Here is a 23,551-nt window from a genome sequence, read left to right as displayed (position 1 = left end):
TGAAGACGCCATTTGTTTTAAGCACTAGATCAGTTGCAGAATGTGAAAGAGGAGAGTTATACTGTAAGGATAAATGGCAGAAAAACAGATTTTCAATTCTACTAATGCAGGGTGTGAGGTTATCATTTCCTGGTGTCCTCAGGGGGCTAGTACTGTTCCTTGTAAAATGGAACCATGGCACAAAATTCATGTTAGGGGAATGGGGTGGAGGGGATGGGAGAATGAGAGATGAGAAAATGTTTTTAAAACTGCAAGAAGAATGATTAAATAGTTTATGTAGCCACTCTCTCTGTTTAGTGATAGCAGTTATTCTAGTCTTCAGCTTAAAACGTAAAAGTAACTTTTGCCTAATAAAGTTTTTTGCAATGAAAAGACTTGATAAGAATGTGAAGTCAAATTTTCTACTACTGCAGGTTTGCAGCAGTATGCACTAGCTATATACTTTTAGTGCAGTATGGTATATGACTCCTGACCTACTAAACACAACTGTCCCCACCCTCTGTTGGCTTCCAACTGTTTTGTTTGATTCTTCAACTAGCAACCATGTGTGCCTGGTCCCAGAAGGGGTCCCTGGCAACTCAGTCACAGCTATTAGCTTTTTTCAGCATTTTTTCTGCTTCTGGATGTATTACCTCCCTTATTCGTTCCACCCTCTTTTAGATCTGTATTCTGCAAATTCTCAGAGCTAAGATTGTTGGAGTTCCCCCATTAGAAAAAGTATGAATTTGTTCCATCTATTCTTAGTTATAGCTCCCATGTGGATAAACACCAGTGACCCTCTACATTTCCATCACAATTAAAAATTGTATCTCTTAGAGTGAAGACACCATGTAGCAACAAACAACTAATACTTATCCAGTGCTTACCTATCTTCCAAATACCTGTCAAAAGCTTAGACACATAGTGAGCGCTCAATATGATACTAACATTACTGTTATTAATGACTATCCAGGCTCTGTATCAATAGTGTCTATTTCTTACTGTATTTACTGGTCATACTGGTGAAAAGGAAAGTGGAAATGACAGCACAAGAAATTGTACATTAGATATCCAGGCACTGGCATGTACAACAAAAGGAAGTATTAACAATGACTCTGATAAGAAGTTAAACAGATTGCTGAACAAGTGGGAACTTGCATTTGCTATATTCAATTATTATTTTTTTCAATTCAAGGATATGTCTTCCAAATGTCTTCTGATTTTTATTAGCCTTAGCACTTACATGCAGACAACTATACATTTTTGGGTCTAAGAGTGCTCTCAAAATCTGTTTTGACTGCAGTTGCTTTTGAAACGATTCTTCCAGGAGGCTCCCTGAATGTCAGCCCCAGTGAAGTGCCTTGGGATCTTATTCTCTGATCACCAGGCTTCTCTGTCCTTTCACACAAAACCCAGTTCCTTTTCTCTCCCTCAAATTGCCCTTTTCTTCACTAAACTAGAAGCTGTATTTTTTTTTTCTTTCTCTGTAGCCCAGGCTGGAGTGCAGTGGTGCAATGTCAGTTCACTGTAACCTCTGCCTCCCAGGTTCAAACAATTCTCGTGCCTCAGCCTCCCGAGTAGCTGGGACTACAGGCGTGCACCACAACATGCCTGGCTAATTTTTGTATTTTTGTAGTAGAGAAAGGGTTTCACCATGTTGGCCAGGCTGTTCTCAAACTCCCGACCTCAGGTGATCTGCCTGCCTTGGCATCCCAAAGGGCTGGGATTACGGGTGTGAGCCACCGTGCCCAGCCTAGAAGCCCTATTTTTAAAAATAATTATATCCTTTAAGTCAGTATCTCCAATTCCCTAGATGCTAGGTAAAAAAATCTGAATTATCCAGTTTCCAGAACTGTGTTCACTTGATGGCCACTAGTCACAAGTGGCTTTTCCAATTTAAATTAGTTACAATTAATTAAAAATTCAGTTTCTCAGTTGCACCAGCCATATTTCAAGCGCTCAATAGCCACGTGTAGCTAGTGGCTACTGCCTCGGACAGGGCAGATACTGAATATTTCCATTGTCACAAAAGTTCTGCTGGACAGCACCATTCTAGAAAATGCATATTTACTCTCATGAGGCAGTATTGAAAATCAGACTTTGTGCTATAGCCTGGTTGATGCAACTCTTTGATGATAAAAAATGTATTATAATTTCTTGGTCCACTCATTTCATCTTATGTGTGAAACTTCATAAGAAGCATTACTTTTTATAATCAAGTGTCATAAGCAAGAGACAACTACGACATTTGCTCCTCTCTCCCCATCTCTTTCTGCAACCTCCTTGCAAAGTACTATTCTAACTCTCAACCTTGCTGGAGCTCTCAGGCCTGCCTAAGCTTCCCCCAGGTTCAGGGAAGGAGCAAGGCCTAGGAATGGGTAACAGTGCCGGATGCACACATTACCTGGCAATGGAAAAGACACAGAAAGTTCATAATTATCTTTTAGGCTTCATAAGGACAACTCTGCATTCTAATAGTGGCATCAAAATGACCACATATGAGCCATGTGCCTGTTTATATATTTACATTAGATTGAATCACATAAAGTAACTGATATTTGACCACTTTAAAACTGCAAAGGTGGCAATTTTATATTGGTCAGCCTAGTACATGATGTCCACAAAGACAAAAAACAGGATAAACTAATTTTTACTCAGCACTAATTATATTTTAAAATAATGTAGTCAATAGATCCTTCTTTAATCTCTAGACACTTTCCCAAGGGAAGTACTTCCTAATTTAAAGCAATGGGTTCACCTGTTAAAGAGTGCAGTAGACATACTATTTTCTCTATTTCCAGACTTCTTGGACACTTTTGAGTGTATTTGTTGTACTTTTTCTAATTAACAACTATACCCATTATTTTAGCTGCAGATATACTCCACCTGAAAACATATTGAGCACATTGCAGTTGTTTGTCACTTAATGACAAAGATACCTTCTGAGAAAGGCGTCATTAGGTGATTTTCCTTTTGGCAAATATCATAGGATATAGCCACATAAACCTAGATGAAATAGTTTACTACTACACACCTAGACTATATGATATAGCCTATGGATTCGAGACCACAAACCCGTACAGCATATTAGTGTACTGAATACCGTAGGCAATGGTAACGCAGTGGTATTTGTGTATCTAGACATATTGAAACACAAAAAAGATGTAGTAAAAACACAGTATTATAATCTTATGAGACCATGAGACATCATCATATATATGATCCATCTTGAACCAAAATGATGTCATGTGGCACATGACTGTATTTGAAAATGTAACTATTTAACATATGATTAAAAATATTTAAAATTATCATTTTACTCTTTTAAAGTAAGTTCATTCTACGTTTCCCAGCTAGATACTACTGGACACCCTAGACTATCATTAAGATCAGAGCTTGGGCAATTTGGCTCTGAAAAATATCGTGCTTGAATTCACCACCTACCAGATCAAAGCTGTCAGCTGCAGGGTAATTATCCCATTAACCCCTCCCATTTGTGTAATCATAGGTCATCTTTTTTGTGTGTGTTTCCAAGAGTGATCAGTTTCCACTTAACAGTAAAACCCGTTAGGACTTTGTTCAAATTTTAATCACTACACTGCTATTTTATCAGTGCAGAGACTGAAAATCAGTTAGCTAAGCAAGGGTGGTTCTTTAAAAACATGTTGGATCATGGCATTTCTCTGCTCAAAGTCCTCCAAAAACCCTGACTCATTTGGCATAAAAGCCCAAGTCCCTACAAACTCCTTGAAGGCCTGCATGATCTGACCCTGCACCCTCTCTGACCCTAGCTTCTCCCATTTCCTTTTCTTCGCTCTCTCCTTGCCACGCTGCCTCCTCACTTTAAACAACAGGCGTGCTCAAACCTTAGGGCCTCTGCACGTGCTTGTGCTCTTTCCCTGTTTCGCCACATGGCTCACTCCTTCAGGTCTCTTCTCAAATACTACTTTGTAACTGAGGCCTTTCCTAACCACCTGAATTTAAAACTTTAGCCCTTATTGCCTGGCATTCCAATCTTCTTTCTCTTTTTTCTCCTTAGCACTTATCACCAGCTAATATATTTTATACATATACATATGCACATATGCATGCATTAAATGTTCATGTATGTATGTTTGTGTTAATATATCTCCTCCTCCTCCTTGTATTAATATATCTCCTCCTCCTCCTCCTTGTATTAATGTATCTCCTCCTCCTCCTCCTTGTATTAATATATCTCCTCCTACTAGCACCATAAGAACAGGAATTTTTGTCTTCTTGGTTCATTACTGTATTCCCAGTGCCTAGCAGGGGATCTGACACATAGGATGTTCGCCATAAATGCTTATAAAATGAATGGATGAATGAATAAATGAATGATGGCGAATCGTTCATTGCATTAGTTACAGATAATAGTCCCCCAAAGGTCATTTTCAATCTTTGGGAAGACTCACCCAAAGGTAGTGTTTTTCCTTTGGGAAAAACAAAACAAAACAAAACAAACAAGTTTGCTTTCCAGTAAAAAATTAGGGAGAAAAGGGATATTAGATATAAGAAATAGGAAGTAATATTCTAAGTAACACTTTAATCTTGACAGTGAGTTAAACTGGGAAGAAATTAAGCTATACTGAGCTACTGAGCTTGAACAACGATTTAGTTCCTATAAACAGATTTTACCTGCTGTGTGATACTTCCGTTAGGTACATATGATTTTCTTCATGGTTAGAAAAATCATAAAATCTAATTCATACAGATTTATTTTTAAAACAGCTTCATGATATTCAGTATCTAGATAATGCAAAATGAACATAAACTGAGCTATTTCACTTTTAAACTGCCATACTGTTGATATTCAAATGATTTCAAAAAGGAAATTAACAATAGTTCCTCAATCCTTTAAGAAAGAAGACAGAAAGAGAAAACACAGGGGGAAAGCCCGGTCCACATGGGAGTGAATTATTCTCCTACCTTGATGTGTTGGATGCCACCCATGTTCATCCAGGCCTGTGCTTGGTCTGGGTTTAGTTGCACAGCCACTCTATAGCTCTAAATAAATAAGAAATATCCTCAGGTTAGGAAACAAAGCCCCATCTTTAACACTCCAGGATTGCAGAAACCACTTTCTTCACGTGTGAAAATTTAAAGTAGTAATAACATGAAACCAGCCGCTACTAGTTCACAGAAGACCCTGCTTATTTCTATTATTTTTCAAAGTTGATGATTCTAAAGTGGAGGAAACTGAAATGTATAATTTCCCTGCAGAGCTGACCTTTGGACTTACAGAGACTGAGGATGCCTGCAGGGAATTCAGGTGATTTCTATTATAGCACATCATTTTTAACTGGCCTTGACCTGCAAGAAAATTGTACTTTCTGGCCTTTTTTCACTGCAAATGGAATTGGTAAGAAAATTCTTTTTATAATAACAGAATTTTGGAGTAGTCTTCTGAACAGTTTAACCCTAATGCAGTATCCCCTTTTACAATATAACTGACCCAGTCATTCAGCCTATGCTGAAATTCTTAAAGTGGATCACCGCCTCTTTAAGAACATCTACTTTACTAGGGGATAGTTTTATTCATTAGACAGTCTTTTTTCCCCTGCCACATGAAAAGTCTTCAAATGTTTAAAGAGAGTTACTTATCCCTCAAGCACTTTCTTTGGTCTGAATAACATGTATCCTATTAAATGTAGTATCAGTGATGTGTGGTATATTTTTAACATTATGCAAGTTTTGTATCAAAGGTGTGCTCACCACTGAGTCTCAAGTGGTCACCTGAAATAAAGCCACAGGTTAAGGGTATTGCCTTTAATTACAAAGCTAAGTATTTGTGCACATATTTTAATGTTCCTTGCTGTTTTCATCAGCAAGAATATGACCAAACAGGTCCATCAAATAAAATCTGGTCCATTCTACTCTACTTCAGTTTTAGGGGAAAGAAAGAAATGTTATGAAACTATACCTTCAAAAAGCTGCTAAAATAAACCAAAAGGGTGTGTCTCTTGGATTAATTTATATCAGTGAAGATGCGAATGTAGTGTAGGAGACCTGGATTCAAACCCTGACACCATCTCTTATCCACTTCTGTGACTTTGAGCAAGATATGACCTTTAAGCCTGAGTTTACAAAACTATAAAATGATGATAATGACCATGCCTTTCTTATAGGATTCTTGTGAAGATTAAGTTACATAATACATATGAATCATGCACAGAGTGCTAATACATTTCAGCTGTTATTATGAATCAATGGCCATATATATATATATATATATATGTATATACACACACACACATACATATTCACAATTAAGTTATTAATAATGTTCACATTAGTTATAAATAACTTAAGAATGAAGATATTGAAAATGTTGAAAAGGCAGAGAAAACCCTACAAATTCTGAGAAAAATGCTTACAATTTTTCAGAGAAAAATGCCACAATTTATGTTTTTGTTTAAAGGATTCACATTCAAATGAGCTTTCCCAAATATCTTTCCATGTGTTTTCCAATAATATTTTAAAAGCCACTCACTTATTTCCCAACGCAACTGTATCATTTGAGATTTTTCTTTTCCTATAATATATTTAGTATAATTTTATGACTTCAATAATTTGTGGCTTTACCAGATATAAGGAGAAAGTGTGTAACACTGTTACATATTTTTAAAGTACGTAACATTGTAACATTTCTATTTCTACTTATAAATGTCTTCTTGAGTTCAACCTGTGAATAAGTTTTATTCCAAAGCCATAGATACTGAACACCTTGTAAGATGCAAAACATTGTTTTAGAACAGAGAAGGATGCAGTCCCTCTCTACAAGGAAAGTCCAATCTAACTGGGGAGATAAACTATGCAAGGATTTGTGCGTGCCTGCACACACAGACACACACACACACACATACGGGGGTTAGGGGACGGACCTAATAATACAATGTAATATGTGACACTTTCAAATGACTGGTACCTTCATGAGACAGTCCATGCTTTTTAAGAGTTCAGAAGAAGTAAGGTCACAGGGAATAAGGATGGTTAGGGAGGGCTTCCTAAGGCAGGAGGACAAAGACTGTATCTTGGTGGATGAGTGGAAATCTCATCCTCCAAGTCAAGAGAGGGCATTTCAAGGACATGTGGAAATGTCCAAGGCTTTTCAGGTACTAGTCCAGCTGGAATAGAAGGTCTTGCAGGCAGAGACACAGACAGAGAGAAGCTAGTTTGAGGCCAAAATGTGGAATGCTGTCAACATCAAATTAAAGGTGATTATTCAGAAAAATAAATGTGCAACTCTGATTCAGTCAAGGGCCAGATGCTCAATGATAAAAAATAAACAAAACTTAGTCAATTAGTTAAAAAACCTCACTCACTCCACAAATATGCCAGTGATCTTAGATCTTACTGTACATGTTTCCTTAAAGATCAAAAGAGAATTAATTTTAATCTGTGAATTTGATGATATAATTTTATGAAGAGTTTATACCTCAAAAGCTTTGTCAAGAAGGTTCTGCTCTCTTAATTGGTTTCCTTTTGTGAAAAAAAGTTCAGAAATGACTTTTGGGTCCTTTGGTTTCAGCTGGAGAGCCTTGTCTATAGCATCAAGTGCCTGCAGAGGTTAGAAATTAAGACAGAATAAATGCAGATTAGTTAAAGAAAAACTTATTTAACTGATCAAATTTATACTTTTTGTTCCTATGTGTCAGCAGGTATGGTATGTGACAATCAAAATACAATTCTTGGTCAGGCGTGGTGGCTAATGGCTGTAATCCTAGTAGTTCGGGAGGTTGAAGCGGGCAGATTGCCCAGTAGCTCGAGATCAGTCTGGGCAACATGGTGAAAACCTGTCTCTACAAAAAAATACAAAAATTAGCCAGGTGTGATGGTGCACACCTGTAATCCCAGCTACTGGGGGGGCTGAGGTGGGAGGATCTCTTGAGCCCTGGGAGGTGGACCTTCTAGTGAGGTGAGATCATGCCACTGCACTCCAGCCTGGGCAACAGAGGAAGACCTTGTCTCAAATATATATACATTCTTCACTATCTTTGATTTTCTCACTGGGAATTAGTGGCCCTGACAAAATAACTTTCTTACACTCCAGTTTTCCCACATATCGATGAGTGGCAATAAAATATCCTTGATTACTTTACAGGGAGGTGGTGCGATACCGTTGAAAGAAAACAAGATTTGGCATCAGACGTTTTCCCTGACCATGTGTTCATCTGGACCACGCCACCAGCCCCTCTCAGGTCCTAGTGACCATTCTGCCCCCAGCACCCACTGACCCCACTGCAGCCAAAGATCCCTTCAAAGCAAATATCTGATCATGTTGCTCCTCTCCACAAAAACCCAAAACTTCTCCCATGGTAAGGAACAAAACCCTTGGCCTGGCCCCATGGAGTCTCCTCCCAGCAGCCTGTGCTTGCATTCCTACGGTGCTCCCGCTCCCTCACTCCCATTCCTCAGAGAGGCCCCTCACTGCTGCCACAGGGCTTTGCATGTGCATTTCCCTGCCCAGAATCCGCCTTGCTTCTTCCTCTGCCTAACAATTCTTATTCTTCATCCAGCCCTCACCTCCACATCACTTTACAGGGAAACCTGGCCTCCCAGACTCATCGTGTCCCCTGATTATATGCTCTTTGGGAGAGGTAGCGCTTCATGATATTCCTGGGCACAGCTGTCACTCTACATTTGTTTTGTGAGTACCTGTTTAATCTCCTTCTCTATGGGTTAGCTACATGAAGACAAGGGCAGTGACTTTTTGTTTTTTATTTTTTCATACCACTTTATTTCTGATGCCTACTACAGTGGCCAGGACATAGTGGGCCTTCAACAATTACTTCATTGAGTCAGTTTATAAATTTACTGATTACGTGACTTTTAAAATGGAGATAAACAATAACAGTTGTGACACCGGGTCACCCTGTGTTTCCTTCTTATATATTGTTTCATGTAATCTTCCTATATATTCCTCTTCTATATTGTTTTATGTAATCCTCATAACAACCCTGTAAAGCATGGTTGTTATGAGGATTACATAAAACTATATATAAGAAAGAAAATACAAAATAATAAAGCATATAAATGTTGGTCTTGATCTTTATAGACTTAGCTGAAAACAAACTAAGACAATACCACATAAAAGCTTTACACCAAGGATAAGCCAAGAAAAATATTATTATAAGGGGACATCTTAGGTGTTAAGGGGATATCTGTGAAAAGTTTCCAAGAGATAGGATATGCTGACTGATAAGATTTAAGATTTCCCAGGCTTATAAACATGCAAACTGGAGAATCACTTAGGTGCACCCCATGTTTAACCCATGAATCCAAAGAACTCTAAACAACGTCCTTCTTTACCTTGTCGTGGTTCTCCTGCTTGCTATAGATGGCTGACAAGAGGCGATAGCATTCAAGGCATCCGGTCTCCTCCGACACAATGTGATTGGTCATCTTTTCAGCTTCTTTTGTCTGACCCATCACGGCCAAAACCTGAGCCTACAAAAACACATGGACCTTGGCTTAGCAGAGACTTCATTACCTTATCAAATAAAGCATCCCTGAATAGAAGCATTCAGAATGCACTCCTGACAAACATGCTCAGCATCAATTTAGTGACTCAGAGAGAAGGCTGAATCACCGGTTTTCAGGTTTTGACTTTTTGCTGTTTGTTTCTTTATTTAGTTTTGTGCATGCATTTGTGAGTGAGTGGCAGAAACACTAAATATATCCAATGAAATGGCTTGTGGCTTTTAAAAAAGGTTGACTGAATATGTCAGAAGAGAAAGAATTTCCTCTGATTTCATCAGAACAGTGTGTTTATAGCAAGATAACAAATTTGATTTATTGCACATCTAAGAAAAATCATGAGTGAAGTTCCAAAGACTGAAATAAAAATTTTGTTGGTATGAATGTTAATTTTCCTGAGTCTAATAAACACACTGTGGTTATGTTAGAGAATGTCCTTCTTAGAAACTATTTGCAAAGGTATTTAGAGATAAAGGGGAATGATATATACAACTAATTCCCACATGGTTCAGGAAAAAAATAACACACACTAATAATAGGTATATACAAACATACATATTTAAATATGCACACATATACATGTATGTACATATACATCTACATATGCATACACAACGGAGTGATAAATGAATCAAAATGTTACAAATCATTGGATCTGGATGAAAGGGTATATGTAAATTTTTTACTATTCTTGCAACACTTTCATAAGTTTGAAGTTATTTCAAAACAAAAATGCAGTATTTTTGGTGTCGATGTCTTTAGAGAATGGCTCTAACATTGGCTGTATGAATATTCATACAGTGGATATATTATGGCATTCCAGCTCCAGTTTTGAGGCGTGAGGACTACAGCTCTCTCTATGGCTGCCTGTGCTTAGGTTGCCAGCTTCATTTTCTTTCATCCTACTCACCAGTGCCAAGCGGAGCTCCCTCTGAGAAGGCTGAAGTGCTGCAGCTTCCTGGTAAATCTGCAAAGCCTCTTCGTATCGGCCAGTGTTGTAATACAGTGCTCCCAAAGGTGACAATATCTCAGCTTTGTGTGCCACCTGCAGGGCGCTGAGTTTGGAGAAAATCTAAATGACATTTCTCTTCTAATAGGTACATTTCCAAATGTCTAGGCTTAGATTTAGGGAAGACGGTCCATGGTTTGAACCTCTGCTCCAATATGGTCTTTGTTTTTATATCAACAACAAGGTTTTTGGCTTTTTCTTTTTTTTTTGAGACAGAGTCTCACTCTGTCACCCAGGCTGGAGTGCAGTGGCACAATCTTGGCTCATGCAACCTCCACCTCCCAGGTTCAAGTGATTCTCCTGCCTCAGCCTCCTGAGTAGCAGGGATTACAGGTGCCCGCCATCATGCCCAGCTAATTTTTGTACTTTTAGTAGAGACGAGGTTTCACCATGTTGGCCAAGTTGGTCTTGAACATCTGACCTCAGGTGATTTGACCATCTTGGCCTCCCAAAGTGTTGGGATTACAGGCATGAGCCACCGCGCCTGGCCAAGAACAAGGTTTTTACAAAATGATCATGATGCCATAGTTGGAACGTAAGAATGTCTTATTGACCTATCAATATGGAAACTGAGCCCCAAGGATCTTTCTCATTAATTATGATGAATTTGTTCTCATGTGTGCATAGTTTTTCACGTATCCTCATTTTTTAAATTGCTGTTTATGATTGGGGTTGCAATCCATGGCTTCAGAAAGCAACAAACTGACTACAGTGGGAATTAAATTTCAACCTTGGTTCAGCACTATAGTCTAACCAGCAAGCCAAAGTCATGAATTATGATCCCATTTATATTGTGGTTGCTTTCTTTGGAGATAAGAATTTGTATCACCTGAATTGGCAAAATTTGCTAGTATTCTGAGAGCACACCTATTCCGATTAACTAAGAAGCTGATGAGTGATTGCTGAGGTTCCTGGGCAACTTATAAAGAAAAGAAAGGGAACTTTACCGCTTATACCATTCTTCAGCCATGCTGTTCTCTCCCAGTGACCTGTAGAGTCTTCCCAAGTTCACCATGGCCACGTGATGACTGGGGCTAAGTTTGATGGCCTGCTGGTAATGGGCCACTGCCTTTTCTGGTAAGCCTGTAACCAGTGACAGGTTGGTAAGAGCAGAACATGCCTTTTTATAAAAGACATGAACATTTCACTTTCTCTTCTGACATAATTCTTTCTCATTATTACAGAGTTATACCAAAATTATTCAATATGCAAATTAGCTTGCATTTCAGCTTCTCATCCTGGCCATTGCCTAACTTTGAACAATTTCACTGTTCATTCATACTTCCAAAAAAATTAACAAAAAAGCAGTAAAAACTAAAACCTATTGTTTTAATTATATATATTATTTTAGTCGAAATTTTTCTGGTCATCGCTCTTGCTAATAGGATGCCTTCAGATTATTAGTGATTGTTATTTATCCAAGATATAACTGGCTCTCATTATATAAAAAATAGAACAGGCTACTGTAGAAATAAAACCGTCCAGAAGCAATTTCTAAGGGCCTGTCTCAATGAACTATACTTCAACATAGCAATTGAAGCACTACTTTAAATAACACATATCAGCTCTATAGTGAAAATCTCTTTTAAAATCATGCACTTTCATTTGAACGGCACTTAATAAGACTTCCAACATAATAATGCCACCATGCACTTGTCCAATGCATTATGTATTTTTAAATACTTATATTTGTGTAGTTTTCGCAGGTATTTTTTATACAATTTAGCTGCCTTTTGATACTGTTTAGCTGTTTATCAGGATTTAAGAGATATTTAAAAAACCACACACACAAAAATTTTCCACTTTAAAGATATAGACACTAAAGTGCAAAGATACTCAAGAGACTTGATAAAGATCCCAAGGCAAGTGAGAATAAGGCCAGAAGCAGAATGAAGGCCCTCTAGTCTGATAGGTTTCTTCAAAGTAGCTTCCTGGTGAAACTATATTCAGTAACTAAACTCCAGAACACTGTGAAATTCTAAATAGAATGGAATGTCTATTATCTACACAGAAATCTTTTCAAGTGTATCTGTTTGAATACAAGTTTGACTAGGAGGTCCCTAGGAGACTCTGTCTCTGGAGGCAGAGGCTCAATGTCATAGGGTGGTCACAGAGTTATCATTTTTAGGGGTGTGGTGGGGTGGGACTGTTGTTGAAGTAAAAGGAGGAGGGTTAGACCTGCCCAACTAGAGGTTTCTTCTAGTTTTTATATTTTTAAGACAGTTTATTATTATGTGGCCAATGAACCAGCAGGTGGCACTACACAACAATTTTACACAGGCAAAAATAAGGTAAGTTTCTTAGATGTATCAGAATGTAAATTTTATATTCTGTAAAACAAGAGAGCTCCAAATATCCTTGAAAATAAAACCCCTTTAAGCATTTCATATTGAAAAACTAATTAAACTAAATTTTACTGCAGGGCAGCTAGTCTAGTAATCAACAAGAACAAAGTGGTGCTTTGGCCTTACATTTAAATATAATTTCATTACTTACATTGCATGCCAACAGTACAGAGGCACTACATAAGTCATAAAGAAAACAGAATTCATGCCCAGTAATGTTTTGCATTAACTAAGATGAAGTAAGTGTATTTTATATAGCACCTGTCATATAAGAGCATTGTATCAATTTTAATAATGCAGTTTCTAATGTACATCAAGGAAGGAATGATGGAACAATTCTGGAGGCTTTTAAAAAATATGTTATAGAAAAGTATTTACCATCTGCCAGTAACTGCTTTCAGAGGCAGGTTTTGCATCATTGTAGAGAAACATTTCATCATCATGGATTTATAAATATATATAAATAATATTCAAAGAAGACTGGGACTTATTAAATCATAAGGCTACTTCCTGTCCCCTGGGGAGTTTTCCATAGAGAAATGAGTATGAGAATGGCCAGATTTTACTGAATCGAGCTTGAGGATCTAGAGAAATGACAGCCCCGAGGTATAATGACTGTCAATAGTGTGAGCTTCCTGCCAAGCCCAGTGAATTTTACTTCTGAGGATTATTTGCCTTCCATTTTGCTTGATAAATTGTATTAGCTAATCTCAGCAGTACAGTTTCTCTTTAATTTCACTTACCAGTATCAACTAAGAAAACCCCATAGTTGTTGTGTAAATCTGAGCTGTCTGGACAGTTCTTTATTCCAGTTTGGTATATTTCTTCAGCTTCTTTAAACCGCTCCTTTAAAAAGAAAGAAACAAAATAAGTGAGAAAGCTTTTTAAAACCAACAATAACTGAATATTAGGAGCAGGAAAAGCAAAAAAAAATAAATCTTACTAAGCACCTAATATACAACAGGCTACTGAGATAAGGCACTGTGAACTTTGTTTGAATTAAAGGCAATATTAACTGTGTACAAAATACCCAAAATTCATATCTGTATTTAGTTCCCTTAGGGCGAAAAAGATGATGTTTTCTCAAATGGGACCTTTGGAGGGATACGGACCTGTACAACATGCACGCCTACTGGTGAAAAAGGACTGAAAATAGTTGTTCGAATAGCATGCCCTTCACCCCGGTGACTCTCCATAGGAAAACGGGGGATGCAAAAATGGTGGAATGTTTTCAGAGGTGGCAATGTGGTTGGGAGGCAGGGCAGTCTGGGGAATTTGTTTTCTAGCTGCATTTGGATAGATGACTCTCTTTTTATCTATATACTGTACTGCTTGTTTTGGGAAGTTTTTGAGGGAAGTAGAGAGGGGAGGCAGATGCAGATGTTGGGGAGGGCTCTGCCCTATCCTTTCGTTACTTGAAGTATGTCTACAGCCCACCAGACTGGTGGTTACTTCCCATACTCAGTCCATGCTTTCCACCTCTGAGCTGTTCCCTCCAACAGGTTTATATGTCCCCTCAGGGGTGTACCTCCAACCTGTGTGGCAAGGTTCCAGGTCGATCACCACATCTCTCATTCTAGGGCTCCAATTCTAATTGCCCTTGTGTTCTATTTGTCTAAAGATTCACTTTAGCAAACTTTAGTAATTCTGAGTTACTTTTTAGGTACATTTTTCTTTTTCTTTCTTTTTTTTTTGAGACAGAGTCTCACTCTGTCGCCTTGGCTGGAGTGCAATGGGGCGATCTCGGCTCACTGCAACTCCTGCCTCCTGGGCTCCAGTGATCCTCCCACCTCAGCTCCCTGAGTAGCTGGGATTACAGGCATGTGCCACCATGCCCAGCTAATTTTTGTGTTTTTAGTGGAGATGGGGTTTCCCCATGTTGGCCAGGCTGGTCTCGAACTCCTGGCCTCAAGTGATCTGCCTGTCTTGGCCTACCAAAGTGCTGGGATTACAGGCATGAACCATTGCACTTAGCTCTTTTAGGTATATTTTTCACAACCATTAGAGACTGTTATGTCACACTTACTTTTACTATACAGAAGGTGAAATTAATTAATCAAAGCTTCCCAGATACTAAGACTTATTTACCCACAAGTTAACAATGTCATCTTTTCCTAGTACAGCTGCGATGGTCACGTAAAATAAGATGATTTGGCACAAAGCACATGCCAGCTTTAAAAAATACATATATGCCCTGAGTATGGACATTTTCCAAAACCTTATCTCAAGTTACTCCTACCGAGCATTCAACCAGACACATGACAAAGGAATGTAGAGCAACAATTTCCTGAGATGTAGCACCTTAAGCTTGTGATTATTATGTGTTTAGATATTTACATTGAGGGCTGAACAATAAGCCAAGAAGCCCAAATCTGATTTGACCCAGAAAGGGACATATACTTTACACTCTGTGGAATGACCAATGCCATCTATTTGAGTTCCTACATTTAAGTAACATTAGGGAACAAGGTGTGGTTTGTCAAACTTCATCCACACTCCAGCAAAAATAAGGATCCATGTCTCTAAAAATATGTTTTTTAATTGCCAAACTCAACAAATTATCAAATTCAAAAAATTTGAAGATGAATTAAAGTCTCAAAATATTTCCTTTCAATCTATTGAAGAGAAGAAAAGCTTTCTGAAGCTCTCATCCATTGAAGGACTGACAATGTGTGTGTGTGTGTGTGTGTGTGTGTGTGTGTGTGTATGTAATGAAGACAGGCAGAACAGAAATTATATAACAACCTGAGAAAATTAACATCTAGAGAGTACCATAGGGTATATATTCATGTATCCATTCATTCCACATGCATTTACTGCAATGGCTATAGAAGTATGACATAGTGGTTAAGAACGAGGCTCCCAAGATTTGACTGCATGTGTGACCTTTCTTACCCGCCATGTGCCCCAACTGTAAATCAGGGACAACAATCATACTTACCTTATAGGGTTGTTTTGAGGATTAAATCTATTAAAACATTTGAAACACTCAGAACAATGCTCAGCACATGGTCAGCATGTTGGTTTATCATGCTGGTCTTTATCCTTACTTATCCAAAATCTCATAGCTACATGGGGACAGAGAATAGAAGCTAGGTTTTCAGTGGGCCAGTGGGGAATTGGGGAGCCCTGAATAAAAGCAGTATTTTTGGAAATAAACAAACATGACTGGCATAAACAGTTACACTTTTGGGTATCTGTCCATCTGTTCATCCATCCAACCTGTCCCTCCCTCCCTTTCCTTGACAAATATTTCACGAACACCATTGTTAAAAGAAAAACTTTAGATGAATTAAATGTAACAAAGTTTATTTGAGCAAGAAAGAGTTCACAGATTGGGCAACCCCCTGAACCAGAACAGGTTCAAGGAGACTTTGCCACTGCCATGTGGTCAGGGAGGATTTACAGACAGAAAAAGGAAAGCGACTTACAGAAAACAGAAGTGAGGTACAGAAATGGCTGAACTGGTTACAGCTCAGTGTTTGTCTCACTTGAACATAGTTTGAACAGCTGGCTGTCTTGATTGGCTGATTGGTAGGAGAGTAATAGGCACAAGGTGGTCTGTTTATGCATCCAGTTAGGTTACAGTTTACTAGGTACAGAGAAACTTTTAGGGCAAGCTTAAAATATGTAAGGAGGCAGGTTTAGGCTACATTTAACAATGCTCCCCTCAAAATTGAGAGGTGAACCAAAACTGTAGGCATTGATTTCACTCTACCACTATCGTAAAGGCACTAATTTGGTCTTAAGTTTTACTGGGAAAGAGCAGAACAGTGAGCTTTGTAAGATGGGTTTTTTTAGGTTTTTTTTTGAAAGACAGTAGAGGGGACCTCTCTGTGTTGGAATCTCTTGTTTTTTGGAGAGGAGAAAGAAAATTCAGGTCTGTTTTAGGACTTATCTGTTTAGGATTTTTTTAAAAAATTTTAGTTTGATTATGTCACATTTAGCATGAGTGACTCTATTTTGGTTTGGTCTGGTCTGCTCGGGACTATTGTATGAACTCAGTCCAAAATAATGGCATCTCCTAATTTTGTTTAACAGTTTCTTCCTTTTGGTCATGATTTTACTTAGGTGAGTGTGACCATTAGGCTTTTAACGCCATTCTCAGTTACCATTATTTTAAGGTTTTGGTCTCAGTACATCATTTATTGGTTATGATGTCTTTATGAGAACACTCTTTTTTGAGTTTTTGTCATCTCAATTAAAGAGAGACCATTTGACATTTTACAAATGGCTGTATGTAACCATTGAAAACTTCTGAGGGAACATAGTGTGCCAGAGAGACAATTATAATGATCAAGAGGATCAAATCAAGAGTTTGGAGTATGCTCCTTAGTCAGCATCTCCATGAACCAAACCAACTAAAATGAAACAGATCAAAGAATGAGCCAGAAAAGGAGTCTACTTGTTTTAATCAAGCAGTCTGTTTATTAATACCCTACAACCAAATCTCTGTAATATTCAATGCATTTATTTACATGTAACAAATAGAGTCAGTAATGATACAGATTTCTTTCTGTTTATCCAGTAGACAATCTAGAGTAATTTTATTATCCAGCACAACCTTAGCAAGAGAATTTAAAGATGACTTTTGTGTAATCAGTCTTTGTAGTACAATCTGTTATGGAGCCTATTATGAGGGATGAATTGTAATCATTATCTCCTTTAAATTATGGGAAAAGGGGCCTAAGAATTATGTCTAGAAGAGTGTAAAGAAACTCCATGTTTAAACTTCACTAGAAGAGTGAAGGCCCCCTGGCAATGTTGTTTTAAACCTATGATGTAGGTTAAAAGGAATGAACCAATGTTCTGGTTCTGACTGATTATGGAAGAATAAAGATGCCATTAAATGTTTTTGCTCACATTGGTCCTGAATCTTTTCTACCCAGGCATAAGACTGTCAATGTATAATGCTGGTTGCAAAGTCCTCTACAAATAAAGTTATACCTCATGATGTACACAAATCTCCCTTTTTAGTTTTATTGTTTATACAGGCATAAGCAAGGAAAAAATTAAGAGAGGTAAGAAGAGTCTGATGATAGCAGAAAAGTCTTGATCTGTGATCTTGGGAAAGCTGTCCATGTCTAGGATGCCATCTGTTTTGGGGAGAAACTTTCCTGGTTAGCTTTATCTTAAGGTTTCAAATGGGTGTATAGTTCAAAGAGTCTGGAGGGCCCTTTTCAGTTGTGAGATTATGAACCTAAGCTTTGAGGTCCCAAAGGTTTGCTGTAGTGTGGGTGGCAAGGGCAGTCTTTTTTTTTTTTTTTTTTTCTTTGAGATGGAGTTTTGCTCTGTCACCCAGGCTGGAGTGCAATGGCAGGATCTCAGCTCACCGCAACCTCCGTCTCCTGGGTTCAGGCGATTCTCCTGCCTCAGCCTCCCAATAAGCTGGGATTACAGGCACTCACCACCACACCCAGTGGCTAATTTTTGTATTTTTAGTAGAGACAGGGTTTCACCATGTTGGCCAGGCTGGTCTCGAACTCCTGACCTCAGGTGATCCACCCACCTTGGCCTCCCAAAATACTGGGATTACAGGTGTGAGCCACTGTGCTCAGCAATAGAGCAGTCTTTTTCTGATATCATTTTCAGAATATCCAGTCTCTGGGTTTTAGACCATGAAGGGTTTGATTGTCCACAGTCACTGATCATGAAAAGTTTTTTTTTTTTTTTTTAATCTAGCGAAAGTATACTTTGGCATGATGTATTAAAGCCTTGTAGCATTTAGTCATATCAGAGTTTCAGACCAGAAGGTAAATGAGGTTTTGTTATTAGGGATATAGGCCCTCTACTGACTATTTTAGAAAGGCCAACTTACGTTTTCCCCTGGGAGTGAATCTGATTATCCACTGTATCCCCTGTAATACTTTTGAATAAGACAATCTAGTTGAATCAGTTACCTTTGCCTAATGCTATTGTATCTGAAATACCTTATTTAATTGTTTTACAACTTGTCCAGTGAAACAAGTGCCTTTTATTGCTAGAGATTTTTCTAGGAATGTCCCATGAGGGAAACACACTTTCTAATAATGTTTTAGCTACTATTACAGCCATCAGATTTTTGTATGAGAAAGCTTTCATATAACCAGAAAATATGCATTAAAAATGACAGTTGAATGAAATTTCTTTATAAATGTTTAAATGGCCCATCAGGTAGCAGAAATGTACCTGAAGTTTTGATTGTCTTCCCAGGATTATGAGTTTGACCAACCAAATATTAGTCAACCATTTTAGCAATTTAGAATAGTCCCCATACCAATAAATACTTTAAAAATGTAACCTGGATCAGTTTATCCCTCCTATGATGAGTGATGGCATACAGAACTTTTAACAATGAAAGCTTGAAGGACTTAGGAAGGACCAGGTGGCCATTTAGGCTCTCCATGAGTATATGCTTAATACTGAATTTAGATCCTCTCAAATACCAATTTTGTTTTTCAATTCAGATGTATAGCACTGTTTATTAGGTGGGCCATCATAGGTAATTTGAACTGGACCATAGAAGTTTATTTAAATTGTATACTTAAAACATTTTAGTGAGAGCTGATTTAGCATGAAAATCTGGCAAAGTGTTTTCTTGGTATTCAATTAATTCTTGTCTTGCTTCGATTAGAAGTTTTATAACCCAGTCAGTCTCTTCATTAGAGTTTTGGGAATTCTTAATCCAAATAATGTGATCTTTAAGTTATCAGAAACCTGTTTTCAAGAGTGCTTGTCAGGGTTCTTTTCATCCTTTCTGTGAACCTCCTTGAAGACACGCCATTCTAGGATTTTACTTCTTTATCAAGAGCTTTTAGAAAATGTATCATAATTAAGCAATTAACTATGGAAAAGTTAACTATGGTCATGGTTAAAGATGTAATTGACACAAAAGTTGTTTTTTTTTCCTGTGGCCTATAATAATTTAATATAATAACCATAATTATGATGGATAACATACCAAGACATATCAGAATTTTAGGAATCTCATAATTTTGGAACATATATTAATAATGTATCCATAAAAACATAACTCAAAGGCTAAACATTACTTATTTGACAATGCTTCTCATAGTTTTACATGTCAAATAAGTCTATAAACTCTCTTTTGGATGCTGCAGAAGGCCTCTGCAGAGTCTCAAGTTAGCTGAGGTCAAAAAGACTTCATTTCCAACTTGAAATTTGATTTAAGGAAAGAAGCCTGTCAAATATGTCAAGGTTTAAAACATTTAATTAAAATATGATCACAGGTCACTGTAGAATAATAGTAATTCATTTAGCCAAAATGATAATTAAAAGGTTTTAAAAAGCATTTATTCCTTGAGGGAGAAGAGGCTCTGTTTTTCAGTTAAAAGATCTGAGAAAGACAACATGAGACGGAAGCTGTGTCAAGTTAAACTTAACACCATGCATGTGCCATGCATGTATACAGTGAAACAGAACAGTGAGTGAGAGACACAATCCCTACCTTCACTACTGAGTGGAATTCAGACAAGAAGGAGGCAATAATGTAGCTGTGGGAAGAGAAGCACAAGGTATGTGGGAGGCAGCCAAGAGTGGCATCCACACCTGGGGATAGATACTGTACACCTGTCATGATCCAAATGCCCAAGGGCATTGGTCACTATTAACTTCAGTGGCTGTGTAACACAGATGTGCTTGAAAACTATCTGTGGCTACGTGAGATCTGAAAAACATCTTTATAACCAAGCTAGTTAAGTTAGAAGGTGTTTTTCCTGAAAGGAATACAATTGATGTCCTCACAGTCTCAGCTTCTGAAGTCAATTACACCACTATTAACAACAGTTTTTAAGAGCAATTACTGCTTTACTGGATCTAATATTACTTTTTTCCCACTTTCTTGCTCCTCCAAAATAGGCAAAGAGATTATCTTTTTCATCTAAATCTTCTCTTTTATTTTTGCATCCATTAGCGGAGCTGATTTTCCACTGGAAATGATATTTTCAAAATCCAAAGAAATAGTGAGATCTAAAGACTGAGTGTGTCAAGGGCAATGAATCACAGCCCTACACCTTCAGTAACCCCAATGGCAGTTTCAAGGCTCTATGAAAAGGTCTTTAAGATCTGTCTTTCTATTCATTTCACTTGACTGTCAATTTCATGGAATGGTCAACTCTACTCATAAACAAAAAACAAAACACTTCTCCAGGAAGAAAATACTGTATGGGTGTTTAAAGTAAATTCCACCTTCTCTGGAAGGGTAATGCATTTATCTTAAATAACACTATTATTTAATCACTGAAGCTCAATTTCGAGCACTCATTTTCATTTAATTCAACTGGCTACAAGTCCTGACCTAAGCCTGATCATTTCTAGTCTCTACTGACTTGTAAGTTCCAGAGGAAATGAATGTAAGCTATTTATAGGACAACTTTAATTAAAAATATTTGTGACCCAGGGAATGGTTGTGACATATTAATACCGTCTGCTGTACACCAGAGTCCCCAGCCATCCTGTGAAATTGGCCTTCGAGGGCAGCAGTTAAAAATGGGCAGCATGCAGCCATGGGCTCCTCTCCAAGACTTAAAGCATTTTCAGTGGTGTGGAAATAAAATGGGCCTTGGAAGAGAGATAAAACACAGTCAACATCCCCACTTTTTATATGCTATAATTACCCAATATAGCACACTTTTTTTTAAATTTTATTTTACTTTATTTTTTTTATTGATCATTCTTGGGTGTTTCTCGCAGAGGGGGATTTGGCAGGGTCATAGGACAGTAGTGGAGGGAAGGTCAGCAGACAAACAAGTGAACAAAGGTCTCTGGTTTTCCTAGGCAGAGTGTTTGTGTCCCTGGGTACTTGAGATTAGGGAGTGGTGATGACTCTTAACGAGCATGCTGCCTTCAAGCATCTGTTTAACAAAGCACATCTTGCACCGCCCTTAATCCATTTAACCCTGAGTGGACACAGCACATGTTTCAGAGAGCACACGGGTGGGGGTAAGGTCATAGATCAACAGGATCCCAAGGCAGAAGAATTTTTCTTAGTACAGAACAAAATGAAAAGTCTCCCATATCTACTTCTTTCTACACAGACACAGCAACCTTCCGATTTCTCAATCTTTTCCCCACCTTGCCCCCTTTTCTATTCCACAAAACCGCCATTGTCATCATGGCCCGTTCTCAATGAGCTGTTGGGTACACCTCCTAGATGGGGTGGCTGGCCAGGCAGAGGGGCTCCTCACTTCCCAGTAGGGGCGGCCGGGCAGAGGCGCCCCTCACCTCCCGGATGGGGCGGCTGGCCAGGCGGGGGGCTGAGCCCCCCACCTCCCTCCCGGACGGGGCGGCTGGCCGGGCAGAGGGGCTCCTCACTTCCCAGTAGGGGCGGCCGGGCAGAGGCGCCCCTCACCTTCCGGACGGGGCGGCTGGACGGGGCGGCTGGATGGGCGGGGGGCTGACCCCCCCACCTCCCTCCCGGACGGGGCGGCTGGCCAGGCGGGGGGCTGACCCCCACCTCCCTCCCGGACGGGGCGGCTGGCCAGGCGGGGGGCTGACCCCCACCTCCCTCCCGGATGGGGTGGCTGGCCGGGCAGAGGGGCTCCTCACTTCCCAGTAGGGGCGGCCGGGCAGAGGCGCCCCTCACCTCCCAGACGGGGTGGCTGCCAGGCGGAGACGCTCCTCACTTCCCAGACGGGGCGGCTGCCGGGCGGAGGGGCTCCTCACTTCTCAGACGGGGTGGTTGCCAGGCGGAGGGTCTCCTCACTTCTCAGACGGGGCGGCCGGGCAGAGACGCTCTTCACCTCCCAGACGGGGTCGCGGCCGGGCAGAGGCCCTCCCCACATCTCAGACGATGGGCGGCGGGGCAGAGGCGCTCCCCACATCTCAGACGATGGGTGGCCGGGCAGAGATGCTCCTCACTTCCTAGATGGGATGGCGGCCGGGAAGAGGCACTCCTCACTTCCCAGGTGGGATGGCGGCCGGGCAGAGACGCTCCTCACTTTCCAGACTGGGCAGCCAGGCAGAGGGGCTCCTCACATCCCAGATGATGGGCGGCCAGGCAGAGACGCTCCTCACTTCCCAGACTGGGTGGCAGCCGGGCAGAGGCTGCAATCTCCGCACTTTGGGGGGCCAAGGCAGGCGGCTGGGAGGTGGAGGTTGTAGCGAGCCAAGATCACGCCACTGCACTCCAGCCTGGGCGCCATTGAGCACTGAGTTAACGAGACTCCGCCTGCAATCCCGGCACCTTGGGAGGCCGAGGCTGGCGGATCACTCGCGGTTAGGAGCTGGAGACCAGCCCGGCCAACACAGCGAAACCCCGTCTCCACCAAAAAAATTCAAAAACCAGTCAGGCGTGGCAGCGCGCGCCTGCAATCCCAGGCACTGGGCAGGCTGAGGCAGGAGAATCAGGCAGGGAGGTTGCAGTGAGCCGAGATGGCAGCAGCACAGTCGAGCTTTGGCTCGGCATGAGAGGGAGACCATGGAAAGGGGAGAGGGAGAGGGAGCCCGTGGAAAGGGGAGGGGAGGGGGAGGGGGAGAGGGAGAGGGAGAGGGAGAGGGAGAGGGAGAGGGAGAGGGAGAGGGAGAGGGAGAGGGAGAGGGAGAGCAGCTCTATAGCACACTTTTTACCTCAAGGAAGGAAAAGTAAAAAATAGATGTCCTGAAAAAGGACCCTTGACTGTGATTTACTGTCTTGAGCCAAATCGCGTGTTTGGAAAACTTTATAGTTCAGGTTCCAATAACTCAAATGACAAATGGACATTGGCTTAATGCAGAAATTCTC

At 39.9% G+C, this 23,551-nt stretch overlaps 1 protein-coding gene across 3 annotated transcripts in view; it reads right to left on the bottom strand.

Annotated features, from left to right (window-relative positions):
• The window catches only part of TMTC1 (transmembrane O-mannosyltransferase targeting cadherins 1), a 284,520-nt gene that overhangs the window by 6,331 nt on the left and 254,638 nt on the right, over positions 1-23,551 (bottom strand). For all 3 annotated transcript variants that reach the window (XM_019039302.4, XM_019039303.4, XM_055359438.2), the window contains 6 exons: positions 13,575-13,677; positions 11,434-11,569; positions 10,388-10,532; positions 9,310-9,447; positions 7,436-7,558; positions 4,927-5,004 (listed from right to left, as the gene is read on the bottom strand). In XM_019039302.4, coding sequence (XP_018894847.3) covers positions 4,927-5,004; positions 7,436-7,558; positions 9,310-9,447; positions 10,388-10,532; positions 11,434-11,569; positions 13,575-13,677 — 723 coding nt within the window. The remainder of the gene's footprint in view (positions 1-4,926; positions 5,005-7,435; positions 7,559-9,309; positions 9,448-10,387; positions 10,533-11,433; positions 11,570-13,574; positions 13,678-23,551) is intronic.

This window comes from Gorilla gorilla, chromosome 10 (genome assembly GCF_029281585.2).
Source record: "Gorilla gorilla gorilla isolate KB3781 chromosome 10, NHGRI_mGorGor1-v2.1_pri, whole genome shotgun sequence".
Lineage (NCBI taxonomy): Eukaryota > Metazoa > Chordata > Mammalia > Primates > Hominidae > Gorilla > Gorilla gorilla.
Note: the sequence above shows the minus strand (reverse complement) of the source record. Positions and strands in the feature narration are given on the sequence as shown.